The 13,797-nt window shown below is 54.8% G+C and overlaps 1 protein-coding gene across 1 annotated transcript in view; it reads left to right on the forward strand.

The window, feature by feature from the left end:
- Window positions 1–13,797, forward strand: part of STARD9 (StAR related lipid transfer domain containing 9) — a 76,136-nt gene that overhangs the window by 50,570 nt on the left and 11,769 nt on the right. Inside the window, exons 21-24 of the mRNA XM_012556732.2 lie at window positions 72–10,211; window positions 10,366–10,563; window positions 11,023–11,206; window positions 11,611–11,748. Of these exons, the coding sequence (XP_012412186.1) occupies window positions 72–10,211; window positions 10,366–10,563; window positions 11,023–11,206; window positions 11,611–11,748 (10,660 nt within the window). The remainder of the gene's footprint in view (window positions 1–71; window positions 10,212–10,365; window positions 10,564–11,022; window positions 11,207–11,610; window positions 11,749–13,797) is intronic.

The raw sequence follows: 13,797 nt of genomic DNA on the forward strand, positions 1-13,797 counted from the left end.
CATGTTCCCTCTGTCAGCAGGAAGTAGGGGGCCTCTGACTTTCTCTGAGATGGCTGTCCTTGTCTCCACAGCGTTCTTCTGAATCAGCATCCCTCCACCATGTTACCCCCTGTGCCTGACGGCCCTCACCAAATACCAGAGGAAATGCTGTCAGAAGAGCATTTGCCCCCAGCTGCTGCTTATCCTCCAAGGACAAGGGGTTCCAACAAAAATGACCTCTGTTCCTCCGGCCTGGGGCAGCTCCGCACAGCCAGGGGAGCCTTGGCTGTGAAGGGAACCTCAGCTCCAGGCCCCTGCCTCACTGTGAGCCCCGAGTCTGCCAGTGTTCAGGAAATGGAGAGAGAGAGGAAGCAGCCCCATCGGGAGGTGTCCCAGGGCTCGGCCTCTCTGAGCCAACCAGCTAACGAGCTGAAGCCAAGGGATGAGCCAGAGGTCCTCACCCCTACCTCCCAGAGCAGAAGGGCTGAGGGACTAGTGGAGTCTGGCTACACGCAAGCCGCGTGGCAAAGAGAAGGGAACCTTGCAACCCACAAGGCTGCCAGAGGCGCTGGCTGCAGTTCCTCACACACCTGTGCACCCAAGCAGACATCTGGATGTGGAAAGGCATCCAGTACGTTCCAGGCAGGATCCAAACCTACATCTCCAAGCAGGGCCTCAGAAAGGCAGCTGAGGGTCCTGGCAGGTGGAGTCAGAGATACTGCCAAGGAGCCCTCTCATATGCCTCAGGACGGCCCTTTAAAGAGGCAGCGCAGTGCAGGGGACCCAGACACCACGGCTCCACTCACAAACTCCAGCCCCGAGGTGGGTCACGCGGGAGAAAAAGACGAGGATTTCTCTGACACAAACAGTGATTACTCAGTGGATTCTCTGTCCTGTGTCTGTTGCAAAGCCCGGACAGAGCCACTGAAGCCAGAGGACCTCCAGGGGAAGCAGCTGGATCTCCCAAAGCCAGAGAACTCTGAAAGTGATGAGAGCCAGATATCTGAGGACTCGCTGGCTGAGAGGCGGTGCCAAACCCAGAAAGACAGTCCTGAGGGCCGTCATCCCACCAGCAGCCCTGGCTCCCACAGGGCCAGAACACGAGCCTCTGGGAGGGGCCGTGCTGTCCCCTCAGACAGTGGACTGCTGGCTCAGGTTCACAGGACCTTTTCCTTGGATAGTCTGATTGATGCTGAGGAGGAATTGGGGCAAGCTCAGAAAGAAGAGCCTGTACTGGGCTCACCTGAGGAGGTGCCCACAGAGACTTTTTGGCACCTGCCGAGCTCCAGTGTGTGTGCAGAGGGCCAGGAGGCAACGAGCACTCCATTTGACCTTGCTCCTCCGTCCCAGCCCCGTTGTGAGCAGCCTGAGTCAGCCATGGAGGTGCGCTGCTCTGAAAAGGCCAGCTGTCTTCCAGGCACGCTGCTATCCGGAGGGAGCCCACTGATGTCCATGGATTCCTGGTTTTCCTGTGACTCAAAGATCAATCCCAGCAACCCCCCAGGAACAGTGGGGTCTTTATGTCCAAGTCCTGATGTCCAGGAGTTTCAGCCCTGTGGTTGGGAGAAGCCTGGGTACTGGCTAAATATGGAAGAGCTAAAGCCTTCAGGTACAGCAGTCCTGCCATACAACATCACACCGCTCCAAGGCAGTGCTGAGCTACCCTACAGCGCAGCAGATGCATACACAGTCCCTGGTTCTGATACATGCAAGCTGTCACTCTTGGGGACTCACAGGCCTCTTCAGCCAGGAGCTGATGGCACCTTTCAGGGAAGGGGTGTTTCTGACACGGCCCAGCGGGGCACCTCTGTAGCGTCAAACAGCTCTAGCGTGTCCAATGTGTTGGCCGCCTCTGCTGCCTCCCTCACTCATCTAGGCAGTGCCTGTGTATGGGACTGGTCTGCCCTTCAGCAGAAGTACCTCCTTGAACTGTCTCATCCTGTTTGGGAAGCCATAGGAGAGCCCAGGCCAGCTTTCCCCTGCCTTGAAGAAGACTCTGGTTCCCTGGCCCAAGCTTCTGGCAAAGGAGGAGATTCTCTTTTGCCAGTTGGTCTTGGGGTATCTAGCAATCTGGATTTCAACAGCTTTTCCGTCCATCTAGCCAAAAGTAGCCATTTGAGAGCAGGGAAAGAACAGGACAGTTTGAGTGCCCAGTTAAAAGGTTCTTCAAATTTCTTTAGAACTAGTGAGAAAGAGGTGAGTTATAATGAAACTTCTTCAGCAGACTTAGAATCATTGGCTTCTGGAACTACAAACGTACAGGTTTTTGCAGCAGAGAGCAAGATAGCAAATTTGATGACAGAAACATGTGAAGTCAAACAGAACAGCTTGGAAGAGCATTCTCAGGGTAGCAGGAAACCTGCACTAATGACTTCCTCTGATGAGGGTTTCTTCCTGAAGAACCCTTGTCATAGTAATGGCCCCATGGCCACCAAAGAAGACCACTGGCCCCAAGGCTGGGTGCCTCTCAGGGACAATATTGCAGGCCAGCGAGCTCAGCCAAGGCACAGCAGCCACCACCCAATCCAGGCAGAGAAGGCAGGTTGCCAGCAGAGCTCCAGAGACACAGGTTTTTCCTTTGCCTTTCCCTCAGATTCAGAGCTGTACCTGCCCTCTGTTCCCTGGGATCCATTTCCATCTTCCCTGCAGCCACCCCCCTTAGAGACTTTCTACGTGACCAAAAGCAGGGATGCCCTGACAGAAACTGCCTTAGAGATTCCAGCTTGCAGAAAAGCGAGGGTGCAGCCTCCATCCCTCAGGGAAGCCTGGGGCTCCAGTCTTGACCACCAAGTCATCCGCGATGCTTATTTGGAGAATAATTTGCCAGTGCTCTTACAAAACCAAAGTTCCAAGTTTGCCTTGTCTCAGCAGGTCACAGCAGAGAGGCCGGTTGATCTGAACGCCAGGAGAGTTACAGGAGAAGTAGGGAAGTGTCCTGGAAATAGTAGAGAAAGCCACAACCCCATTTATTCTGTTGCCCAGAACAGACATCTTTTCTCTTCTACCAGCACAAAAGTATGTGAATTTGAAAATCAAGTTGATATTTTAAATAAAAAACACGATCTAGCACTCAAGGAGAGAGGAAAGGCCACAACTCTGTCCTGCTACAATGTTTCCTCAAGCAGTTCTGTTTCTGGGAAGCCTCTCTTTGTTTGTGAATTTGGGGAGGAAGCACAGGGTCAGAATGCCGGCCTAAGGCAGAGCCAGGCCTTAGATATGAACAGACAGTGTCCTTCTGGGGCCAGGTCTGATTTCATCTGTAAAACCATCAATTCACGTCTTGAGAAGAACATGCTAGGAGAAACGGCTATTGCTGTGAAGTCCAGTGCAGTAGATCCCAATGCCGGCAGCCCAGTGGTGGTGGCCCAGGATGAGACCCCTGCCCACAAGTGGGAACAGAAGGATGAAACTGGTCTTGGAAAAGCTCTCCATTCTACAGACAGCTTAGACGAGCTCAAGCATCCAGAGCCAGACTCTACATATGAAAGATTCCAGACTATTCCATCCTCTCAGGAAAGAAACCTCAGTGAGTGCAAACGACCTGGAAAGTCACAAGGAAGGACAAAGGAAGAACCTTCTGGAAAAAAACAGAACAAAAGGGTTAATAATGATGATGAGATGGTGAGGCTAATTAGGAGTGTAATGCAGCTAGAACATAGCATCTTGGAAATCGAATCCAAGCAGAATAAGCAGCTACATGCTTCCCACACACCGGGAGTCAGAAAGGAGACTGTGTTCCAGGACCGGGAGAAGGCTGACTGTGTCCTGAGGCCAGGCAGCCCTGGAGACTGCTTGTCCTTCAAGGATCAGCCACGTTCTCCGAAACACCACGATGGTGTTGTCTTGAGGGATACCGAAGTCAGAGAAATGACGGAGCTTAGCGGTTGTGTTGGGAAAGACCCCCAGGTGCAGAGCCCCTTCCAGACAAGGGAATGTATAGAAGAGATTCGATTTGTGAGAGAGCCCACCTCCCCAGCTGCGTTAGAGAGATCTGCCGGGGACACTTGGGATTATTTAGGGACATGTACAGCCCCCAGGGCACCCACCAACACTTCTCTTCACCCGAGGAGAATGACAGCATTGGCCAGGGCTCTGCCATCGCAGCCCAGGCGAGAGAGTTCTTCAGAAGATGAGGGTGGGTTGTTACATGAATCAGCTAGCCCCAAACGACAGCCTCATGACTTGGGAAGTCTTATGGAATTGGAGACTCTGAAGGTTTTCCAGAAAAGCCAGGTTGCTGAAGACATACACAGTTCTAGTCAAGAGGAGCTAACAGTTCAAGGCAGAATTGAAGAAATGACTATGCAAACGGGACAGAGCCTACAGGAGGAAAACAAACCCGTCTCATCGCATCAGAAACTTCCTAGTCTGAGCCAGCTTTATATGAGCAGATTTTTCAGCCAGGAGACCATCTGCCCATCGCTGAGCCAGGTAGACTGTTCTACAGCTTCTTCTCACCAAGACCTGACTCACACCTTGCCCTTGAATTCTCCAAGGTTGCCAAGGAGCTATCTTTATGCACCTGACACTGGAGGCATCTTTTCAGTTGACTACATGCTGGATCCCACAGTGTTTAAAATCCGTGACAGCCCCTTGGTAGCTAGAGTCGGGCATCAGGACCAGAATGGAGATACCAGAAGCCACAGCCCTCAGGGATATATCAGAGGGATTGCCTCCGTGGCACACTCTGCTGGGTGTGGGTCTGCGATCTCCATGGCCATAGGATCTCATGGTCAGTCTGGTGCACCAGAGAGCTTTTCCCTTGAGGAAGAGGGCAGGATATCAGCAAGCACTGCCCCCCAAGACCAAGGAGGGGGCCTCAGAAGCACCTTCATGAACTTGAGTACCAGGGAGAGTTTTGCTCCTGAAACAGAGGCAGCTATACAAAAAGAAAGAAAGAGAGCCAGTCACCTGAACAGGGTCTCTAGCCAGCTTGAAAAGAGGCCCAGCAGCCCCTTAGAAGAGGATGGCTTCCAAAACAGAGAGGCGAGGCACAAGGCAGAGAATGATGCCAAGGACTTCAGTCTTACCAGCGATGCCTTCTCATCACCTGCCTCCCTGTCGGAAGTTCCCAGTCCAGAGCCCAGGAGCCTGTGGGAGCCCTCTGCCCACACATCCTTGTGCTTGGCTCTGTTGGAGGAGGTCAGACAGGCAAAGGCCCAGGGAAAACAGCTCAGTGACTTTGTGGCTAGGAGGACAGTCCTTCCTCACTGTGAAACTTTACCAGAACCTGAATGTTCTTCCCGGGTCCCTGGGAGGCCTCAGGATAAACAAACAGACCAGTCAGCATCAGACAGAACCAGGAATGAAAGTCAAGCACAAGGAGTTCATGCGGCATTTCTGTCTGCTGAACCAGGACATCTGTTGACTGTCGAGGGGAAAGTCTTCCAGGCCACATCCCTCTCCATGGAGAGCTTCCAACTTCTGCCCAACTCCAAAACTCATAGAGGGACCTGGCTGCCCTCACAGGCCTCCTCCCTCGCGGGCCCTGCTCTGGGCAAAAGCAGTTGCACTGGAGAGCTGGGACATGTGCTAGGAGTAGGTGAACAGACTATATGTCACTCTAGTTCTGAGATCACAGAGAAAGAAGTAATACCTTCCTCTCCTGGTCCTTTGGGCTCAGTCTGTCTTTTTTCTTCAGCAGCTGTGGAGGAGGGCCGGAGGGTAGAACCAGAGAAAGTGGTGCCTGCCTTGTCTTCTCAGGTCCCCTCTGATGGCCCTGGAGTGAGTCCACGTGCACCAACCCTGCTAGCCACATGTGAGACCACAGAGGGTGCACTCCCCGACCGCCAGGAGAGCCTCCCAGAGCACCGGGAACCTAGCAGTCTTGACACCACATGTGGGAGAGACTCAGGGAACTTCTTAGTGACTGCACAGGCAGGAAGAACAATCTGTTTTGAATGTGAGTCTGTGCTCTGTGACGTCCAAAGTTCTGCACGTCTCTCAAGGCCTAATCAAGACCATGTGCAAGGCCTTGAGGCTTCTACAGGCTTAGAAGAAGGAAGGGCAAGTCCCCAGCAAGGTGCTCTCAGGCCCGGAGCCCTGAGAAGGGTTGAACTGGACAATCCTTCACAGCAGTGTGTAAACTGGAAGGGGAGTGTTGGGTCTAGGCTGGCAGAAGCCTGTAGGCCTGGCGGCAAACCTCCTGAGCCAAGATCATTGCCAGATCAAACACCTAGCCCAGATCCCAGGGGCGTTGGGGAGGAGGCCCCGTTCAGATGCCCAGAGGAAGCTTTAGATTATGAGGTCTCAGGGAGCACTGAAGACAGCAGGACTGTCAGCCCACCTGGGGGAAGGAACGAGAGCCGAGCTCTTCCTTCCCAGCGGCTGTGCAGCTCTCAGCGTGTTGCTCCTCAGGCCTGTTCTCCCCACTCCTGCACGTCACTGTGTTGTGCAGGTGGTGACCTGGAGAAGGGGACTTCCCAGGCTGCCCCAAACACTGTCCACCCGCCCTGCATAGCACCTTCCAGGGCCTGTGGCGTGGATGAGAGAGGAGCAGGCCGTTCCAGGGAAACTGATGTGCTCCTGGTGCACAGCCTCAAGCCCAGAGGCATGAATATGGGGTTAGGGCCTGCAGACTGCAGCACTCTGGAGCCCCCAGCCACAGCTGCTGTCTTTTCTCTGGCTCAAGGCTGTAGTTCTTCTTTGGCCCCTGATATAAGGACAAGTTCCTTTGGCCACTCAAGTGCTGATGGAAGCCCAAGGTCAGCGGGGAGCCCTGAGAGAAGAAAGCAAGTCAGCATGGAGTTTGAGGCTATCCCACCTGTGGACATGTGCTGTGAGCCACCGAGGAAGCTTCAGGACTGCTGTGCAGGTGGCCAGAACACACAGCTGTCTCGAACCCAGCCAAAGCCACCTGCAACAAGTGGAGGACTGAATGCCCAGAATTTAAGTGAAGGATCTGTTGAGAATGAGCTGGTGGTGGAACCACAGCATGGATGTTTAGAAAATACCTTCAGATGCCTTCCAGAAAAGCCACAACTTTCCGCTGAGTCCAGGGATCACAGTGGCTTGGATTCCCAAGTGAAAACACATCCAGAGTTTGTAGCCAGGTTAAAACATATCCAGAGTACTCCAGTTGACAGTCCCTGGGAGGAGGAAGAGCAGCAGGGAGACCAGGCTTCAGGTGATGGTGGAAACCCAGTTCAGGGTGGGAGTCCCCCACCTTCAGACGAAGATGGCCTGGACAGTCAGATTAGAGACGCCAGGACAAAGGAAGAGGCTGTGTCCAAGCCAGAGAGGTTCTCATCAGACTTGGAAGACTCAGCCGCTGTGCACATGGGGAGAAGTGGGCCACAGGAACACATCGAGAGGCCGGGCCACCCCCGCTCTAGCAGGGAGCAGTCTCCTTCCCATCATCGGGGCTCACTGCCTGTGATTGCAATCTTCTCTGGCCCCAAACACTCCCCCAGGGCGCCCCCCAGGCCACAGTTCTCTGTGGTTAGCTCTTCCCGGTCTCTTCAGGAGCTGAACTTCAGCATGGAGCCTTCTTCCCCCACAGACGAGGACACACAGGGACCTAACAGATTATGGAGCCCACATCCCAAGGGCTGCTGCTCAGAAGAGTTGGCGGTAGGAATTTCTGTAGAAGCTGAGGACTGCTGTCAGAAGGACTTGTCTGATTTGGACAGTAGGACTGCTGAGCACGGGCCCTTGAAACGAGCCACCCTGCCTTATCCAGCGTCTTCAGCTGTCTCATGCATGCCGACCCCAGATTCCCTGACCAGGGGGTTGCCTGATTCTCTGCAGCAGGCCTGCCAGGGAAGGCCAGAGAAACTGGGTGGCCAGGCCAGGCCAACAGAGTGGCTTTCTGGGGTGGACAAAAGAATGCTGTACTTTGACTCTAGTGACGTCAATCCGTACGTCCTGCCCCAGCGTCCAGAGGGGCCCGGGCACTTTGGCTGGAAGCAGTATGTGTTTGGCAGTGCAGTCGATGTCTCCTGCAGCCAGACACCCCAGGGCCTGGCACCATCAGATGTGGCCCAGGGCTCCAGCACGGTCAGTGGCCTGGAAGGCCAGAACTCCCCCTTCCACTCCCACCTCAGCACCTATGCCAGTGCCCAGGACCTGTCAAGCACACGCAGCAGCATTGAGAATGCTCGGGCTTCAAAGGAAGCTTCGGAAGTCTGGGGTTACTCATTTGCCTTGAGACATCCCCCCACCACGACAGCCCCTGAAGAAGCAGACAGGAGGTCCCAGCTCAAGGGCCCGCCTGATGAAGCAGGCCTGAGGAGCAAGTCCCCCCTGACTGAAGGAAGTGCCACAGGTCCAGTGGATGAAATCATGCTGCTGTATCCATCCACTGCAGACCAGACTGTGCGGCATGACAGGATGGGCACCCTTGAGCAGGGCACACAGACCCTAGGCTGCAGGCTCCATTGGAGCTGCACTGATGTCTCTTCTGCCACCCCTGAAGCCAGTGCAACGTCAGTCTCTCACCTGGCCTCGTGGACCAGCATGCACAGCCTGTCTCTCCACCTCTCACAGCTCCTGCACAGTACCTCGGAGCTGCTGGGGAGTCTCTCCCAGCCAAGTGTGGCCAAAAAGGAGCAGAACATCAAGAAGGAGCCCCCAGGGGAGGCCCCACAGGCCCTTAGGATGGATGGTTGTAGTCAGACCACCATGGATAAGGGCAGCCAGACTGACCTGGCCTTACCACCTCTGCTCCTCCAGGCACCAGAGGCCAACCCTCAGGAAGCCAGTGTGACCTTGGAAGCGCCAGGCTCAGATACCTGGACAATGTCTCAAGAAAAGGGAGCTGTCCTAAGGGCACTTGAGAAGAGAGAGGCAGAAAAAACAGCATGGAAAACAGCAGGGTCCTCAGATCTTCAGGAAGAATGCATCCACTGCAAGCCCCAGAGGGCTCTGGTACCTTCATCCCATTGGAGCTTTCAGGAAGACCCCCTTGGGCAGAAGCTACCTTCTGTGGGCGCCCAAGATTCTCCCCATGCGTCCCTGCCTCCTAGCTCCCAACCAGAGACGTCCGCTTGTCTGGTCGTCAGCAGTCCTCGCCTCAGCGTCTCTCACTTCCCAGGGCTCCTCCCCAACACTGTAGAGGCCACTGGGGAGCCTAGGGACCAGAAGAAGAAGCCAGGCTTCACACGTGCCTTGTTGGTGGATAGGGCCTCCTCCCCAATCCTCACACTTAGTGCCAGCACCCAGGACTCCTGTCTTCTCCCAGGCGCCTTGTCTCTCTCAGCCCCCTCACCTCAGCCTCTTGAAGGCCACCAAAAGCTTGACTCTAGCCCAGCCCTTCCTCCTGTTGCCACAACACCTCCAGTCCATGGTTACCCCCAGCCCAGCGATGAGTCAGGTGACTCCCAGGGAGTCGAGGCTCAGTGCGGAGGCAGAGGTCCCTTGCAAAGGAGTGATGGGAGGCCCTTCCTTGAGTTAAGCTCGTTAGGCAGCCCGCAGCACTGCCCAGAACTCCGAGATGGTGTCCTAGGACAGCCCCCTCAGCAGCGCCAGCCCAGGACCAGCCAGGCAGTGCCCGCCTGGGTACAAAGGAGCACACGGCCGCCCCCACTACTGAGGAGCAGAAGTTGGAGGCTGGCCAAGGGCTTTGTGCGTGAGGAGATGGCGTCCCCAGATTGTGGCCCACTGAGCAGCGGGGGGTCAGCTCGGTGGCAGAGCAGGACAGAAAGTGGCGGGGAGAGTCCAGCACTTCTAGTGGGGCCACAGCCTGCTCCAGGTACTCCTTCTCAGTGGGGAGACATCAGGCACCTCAGCCCCTGCCCCATCTCCAAGGTGACTGATGCCACAGGGCTCCGAGATTCCGCCTTGGGCCCAGCTGGGGCCTGCCAACCGGAGGGGCTGCTGAGCCCCGCTTCCCAGACGCACACGGCCCCTGAGGCCTCTCACCACAGCCTGAGGGACCTCCCGGTGCATAACAAATTCAGGAACTGGTGCGGGGTGCTGGGTGACTCTCCCATGGGGCTGGGTGTTACTGAGGAGCTGGGGACCAGATGTGATCTGGGCTCTGGAGAGCAGGGAGAGAGGCCCCCCCCCACTCCTGAGGACCAGAGCCAGGCTCCTGAGTGGCCCCAGAGGGAGAGGATCCCCCTGCAAGTGGGGGCCCCGAACCTCTCAGTCAGCCTTGAACTCACAGAGGCGAAGCTGCACCACGCCTTCGGGGAGGCGGATGCCCTGCTGCGGGTGATGCAGAGCGGGACGGGGGCAGCGCTCGCTACTGACCACCCTGTGCTTGCCACGTGGGAGGAGCTCCATGCCCGGTGAGGGCCCCCTGGAGAGGGAGGGCAGGGGCAGGCCAAGGGAAAGAGCCCCTCACCCCTCGCTCAGCTCCAGGATCTCTCGGGTCAGAGACGGGTCTTAATGGGGAAGGGCATTCAGGACGGCCTTCAGTGAATCCATCATGTTTTGTCTCAGGCAAAAGAAAGCCATCCAGGCCCTCCAGAGAGAGCGGGCTGAGCGACTTCAGAACTTCCGCCGGACGCGAAGTCTGAGCCCCCAGAAGCAACTGAGCCTCCTGCCCAGCGTGGATTTCCCCACGCGGGAGCTTGACTTGCCCAGCCGGCGCCGAGATTACCTGCAGCAACTGAGGAAGGATGTCGTGGAGACCACCAGGCAAGGGGAGACCCAGCACCCTGTGGGGAGTGGGCCGTGCGCGATGAGGGGAGACAGGCTGGAGTTTTAGCATCCTGGAGGGTGGAGGCTGCAGCTTTCTTTGAAAGGAGGGGCTCCAGAAGTCTGTCCTGTGTGCCTGTGGACAAGTGGAGGGGATGCAGATGATGGGGCGTGTGGGAAAGAGCAGAGTGAGAGAGGTGGTGGGCAGAGAGAAGTCACGGTAAAGGGTAGACAGAGCTTCGACATGCCGGTTAAGGCTGCAGGCCTGGGCCTCACAATGGCTTGTTCTCCTGTCCAGCACCCTCTCCTAGGATGTAGAATCAAACTCTTAAGACCCTGTGGGCAAAGGGAAGCTGGGTCCTTTGAGAGTAGTGTTGAGCTAAGCTGGGGTGGGCAGGCCAGGGCCACACCCGCCTGCCACGTTAGAAGGCCTCTCTCCAGCCCTGTGGTCATCCCCAGGAGCTCAGAGGCTGCTCCGAGGCCTGCTCACCCACCCTCTGACGTCGAGCTGATGCTGCGAGACTACCAGCGGGCCCGGGAGGAGGCCAAGGTGGAGATCGCCCTGGCCCGGGACCGGCTGCGGGAGCGGACTCAACAGGAGAAGCTGCGAATCCACCAGCAGATCGTCTCCCAGCTGCTGAGGGTGGGGAGTGGGCTGTGTGTCTGGTTTCATGGGAGGCATGGAGCCCGGGGCAGACCTCGGGCTGGGCCAGCCTCCACTGTGGCTGCCTGAGTCCTGGGGCGTAGCACTTGGAGGAGGACGTGGGACCCCTAGTGCCAGCTCAGAGCTGTACCGTCTTCACATGTCGTCCTCACCAGCGTCCCCGGGCCACTGTCGGGGAGGAGGAGGTTTGAGGATGTTCTGAGGTGACAGGGAAGTCTGAGGAGTGATGGCTTTGGGGAGGGGTTGGGGCATGAAGCTGAGGAGGGGAGGTACTGAGAGGTGATGGGAGCTTTGAGGTGAGAAGGGGTGGCTTTGGGGTAGAGGGGCTGTAAGCGGGGGGTACATCCGCCAGAAGCTGGGTAATGGTGTTCTGTCCTTTCCAGGAAGAGGAAAAACTACACCCTCTGGCCAGCTCCAACCCCCTGTGCACCCTCTCCAATGGAAGCCTCTCGTCTGGTGCCACCTCTGGCTACAACAGCAACCCAGCCTTGTCCGGCCAGCTGCAGTCCGCAGACAGCCTGGTAAGTTGGCAGGTGCTGGGAGGGAGCCAGGGCAGGCCCCTGAGACAGGAGTTTGGGCAGGAAGTTCTGCCTCCTGGAGTCCACTGCTGACATGAACCTCCCTTCAGTTCCTCCCCTCCTGCTGATTCACTCACTCAACCGGTGTTTATTTTGTCGACAGCACTGTAGGCACTGGGAATACCGCCGTCAGCCAAACTGCACTCGTCCTTAAACAGACGATTGTTGTTAATTGACATGGAGTCGATTCCAACTCCTGGCGACTCCGTGTGTGCAGAGTAGAACTGCTCCACAGGATTTTCAAGGCTGTGACCTTTCAGAAGCAGATTGCCAGGCCTGCCTTCCCAGGTGCCTCTGGGTGGGTTTGAACCACCAACCTTCTGACTAGTAGTCAAGCGCTCAACCATTTGTGCCACTCAGGGACTATTAGAGGAGATAAACATTAAACAGTTTAATATTATTTAATTACTGTTGCAATAAGTCCTATAATGAAGGGGTGCTAAGCCAACACAAAACAAAACAAACTCTGACCTAGTCCGGAATGTCTGTAAAGGTTCTCTGGAAACCGTGCGTTTAAACTGAGCCACAGGGTGAGATGCAGTCACCAAGTAAAGCTGAGTGGAAGTGGTCCTGGGGAGATGTGGGGGTAGAGAACAGCCTTCCAGGGAGCAGCCCGCAGGAAAGGCCTTGAGGAAGGAAGAGTTTGAGAAACTAAAAGAAGGCTAGTGTGGCCACAGTGTAAAGAGATGGGAGCAGGACTTGAGAAATGACTAGAAAAGGCCAGACCAGGTAGACTGTATTGAGCATCCTGGCCCCTTTCTAACCCTTCTGACACTGTTGCTCCCCAGAAGTGCTAGAAAGCTGCCGAAAAGCTTTTAAACAGAGGAGTAAAATAATTAGATGCAAGAGAAGGGGGCAGGAGGGGTTTGGGTAGCCCCCAGGTGACCACGGTGAAGTTGGGACGGCCGCTTGGGTTGGGTACTGCCGGTGCAGATGAGCAGATGTGCCTGTAGCGGAGGGGGCAGCTCCAGGATTTGGTGGCTGATTGGAGGCTGAGGAAGGGAGAGGGAGGAATGGAGAGAAACATCCGTCTTTGGCTTGAGCAGCCGAAGGGGTGGCGATGCCCACAGTGAGACTAGGGACTGGAGGAGGACTCGGCTGTGGGGAAGGTCACGAGTTTAGGTTTGGACTTGGTTGAAGGCGCCTGTGAGAAATCCAGGGGGAGCTTTCACGTAGGCAGTGGAAATACAGATCTGGGGCTCAGAGGTCAGGTCTGACTGGGGGTAGAAATTCGAGATTCATTTTATACATAAAACTTTACATGGTTAAAAAAATCGGGCAGTAGCAAAAGTTGTGATGTATATTTTATAATCTTTGTTTTATAGTAATTTTGCACTTTCAGCTTGTATTTTTCTTTCTTGAGCCAATTGTTAAGAAAGATAATTTCTTTTTTGAAATAATATTTTATTGTGTTTTAGGTGAAAGCTTACACAACAGATTAGGTTCCCCTTTAACAATGTTTATACAAAGCGTTCCACACAATTGGTTACAATTTTCACCGTGTGTCAGCATTCTCATTATTTCCATTCTGTTTGTTCTGTTTCCATTGATCTAGCGTCCCTGCCCCTCCTTGCCTTCTCATCTCTGCTTTTGGGTAAATGTTGACCATTTATTCTCATATAGTTAATTGTTTAAGGGAGCACATTACTCACAAGTGATAAGGAACAAATTTCTGTAAAAAAAAGCTTTTCTAGTAGAAAGGCCCTTGTTTTCTGACTTTATTTTTAGTTTGTCTGCTCTTGACCAGAGAATTTATGATTTCAGAGAAAATATGATTTTTAAAAATTCTTTTAATTGTTGTAGTTTAAATGAAGTTTACATTTCAAGTTAGTCTCCCATACAAAAATTTACACGTACATTGTTATGTGACCCCAGTTGCTCTCCCGACACTGTGACAGCACTCTCCTCCTTTCCACCCCTGATTCCCCATGTCCATTCAACCAGCTCCTAACCCTCTCTGCCTTCCCATCTCACCTCCGGACAGAAGCTGCC

The sequence above is a fragment of the Trichechus manatus genome, unplaced genomic scaffold (assembly GCF_000243295.1).
Source record: "Trichechus manatus latirostris isolate Lorelei unplaced genomic scaffold, TriManLat1.0 scaffold00076, whole genome shotgun sequence".
NCBI lineage: Eukaryota > Metazoa > Chordata > Mammalia > Sirenia > Trichechidae > Trichechus > Trichechus manatus.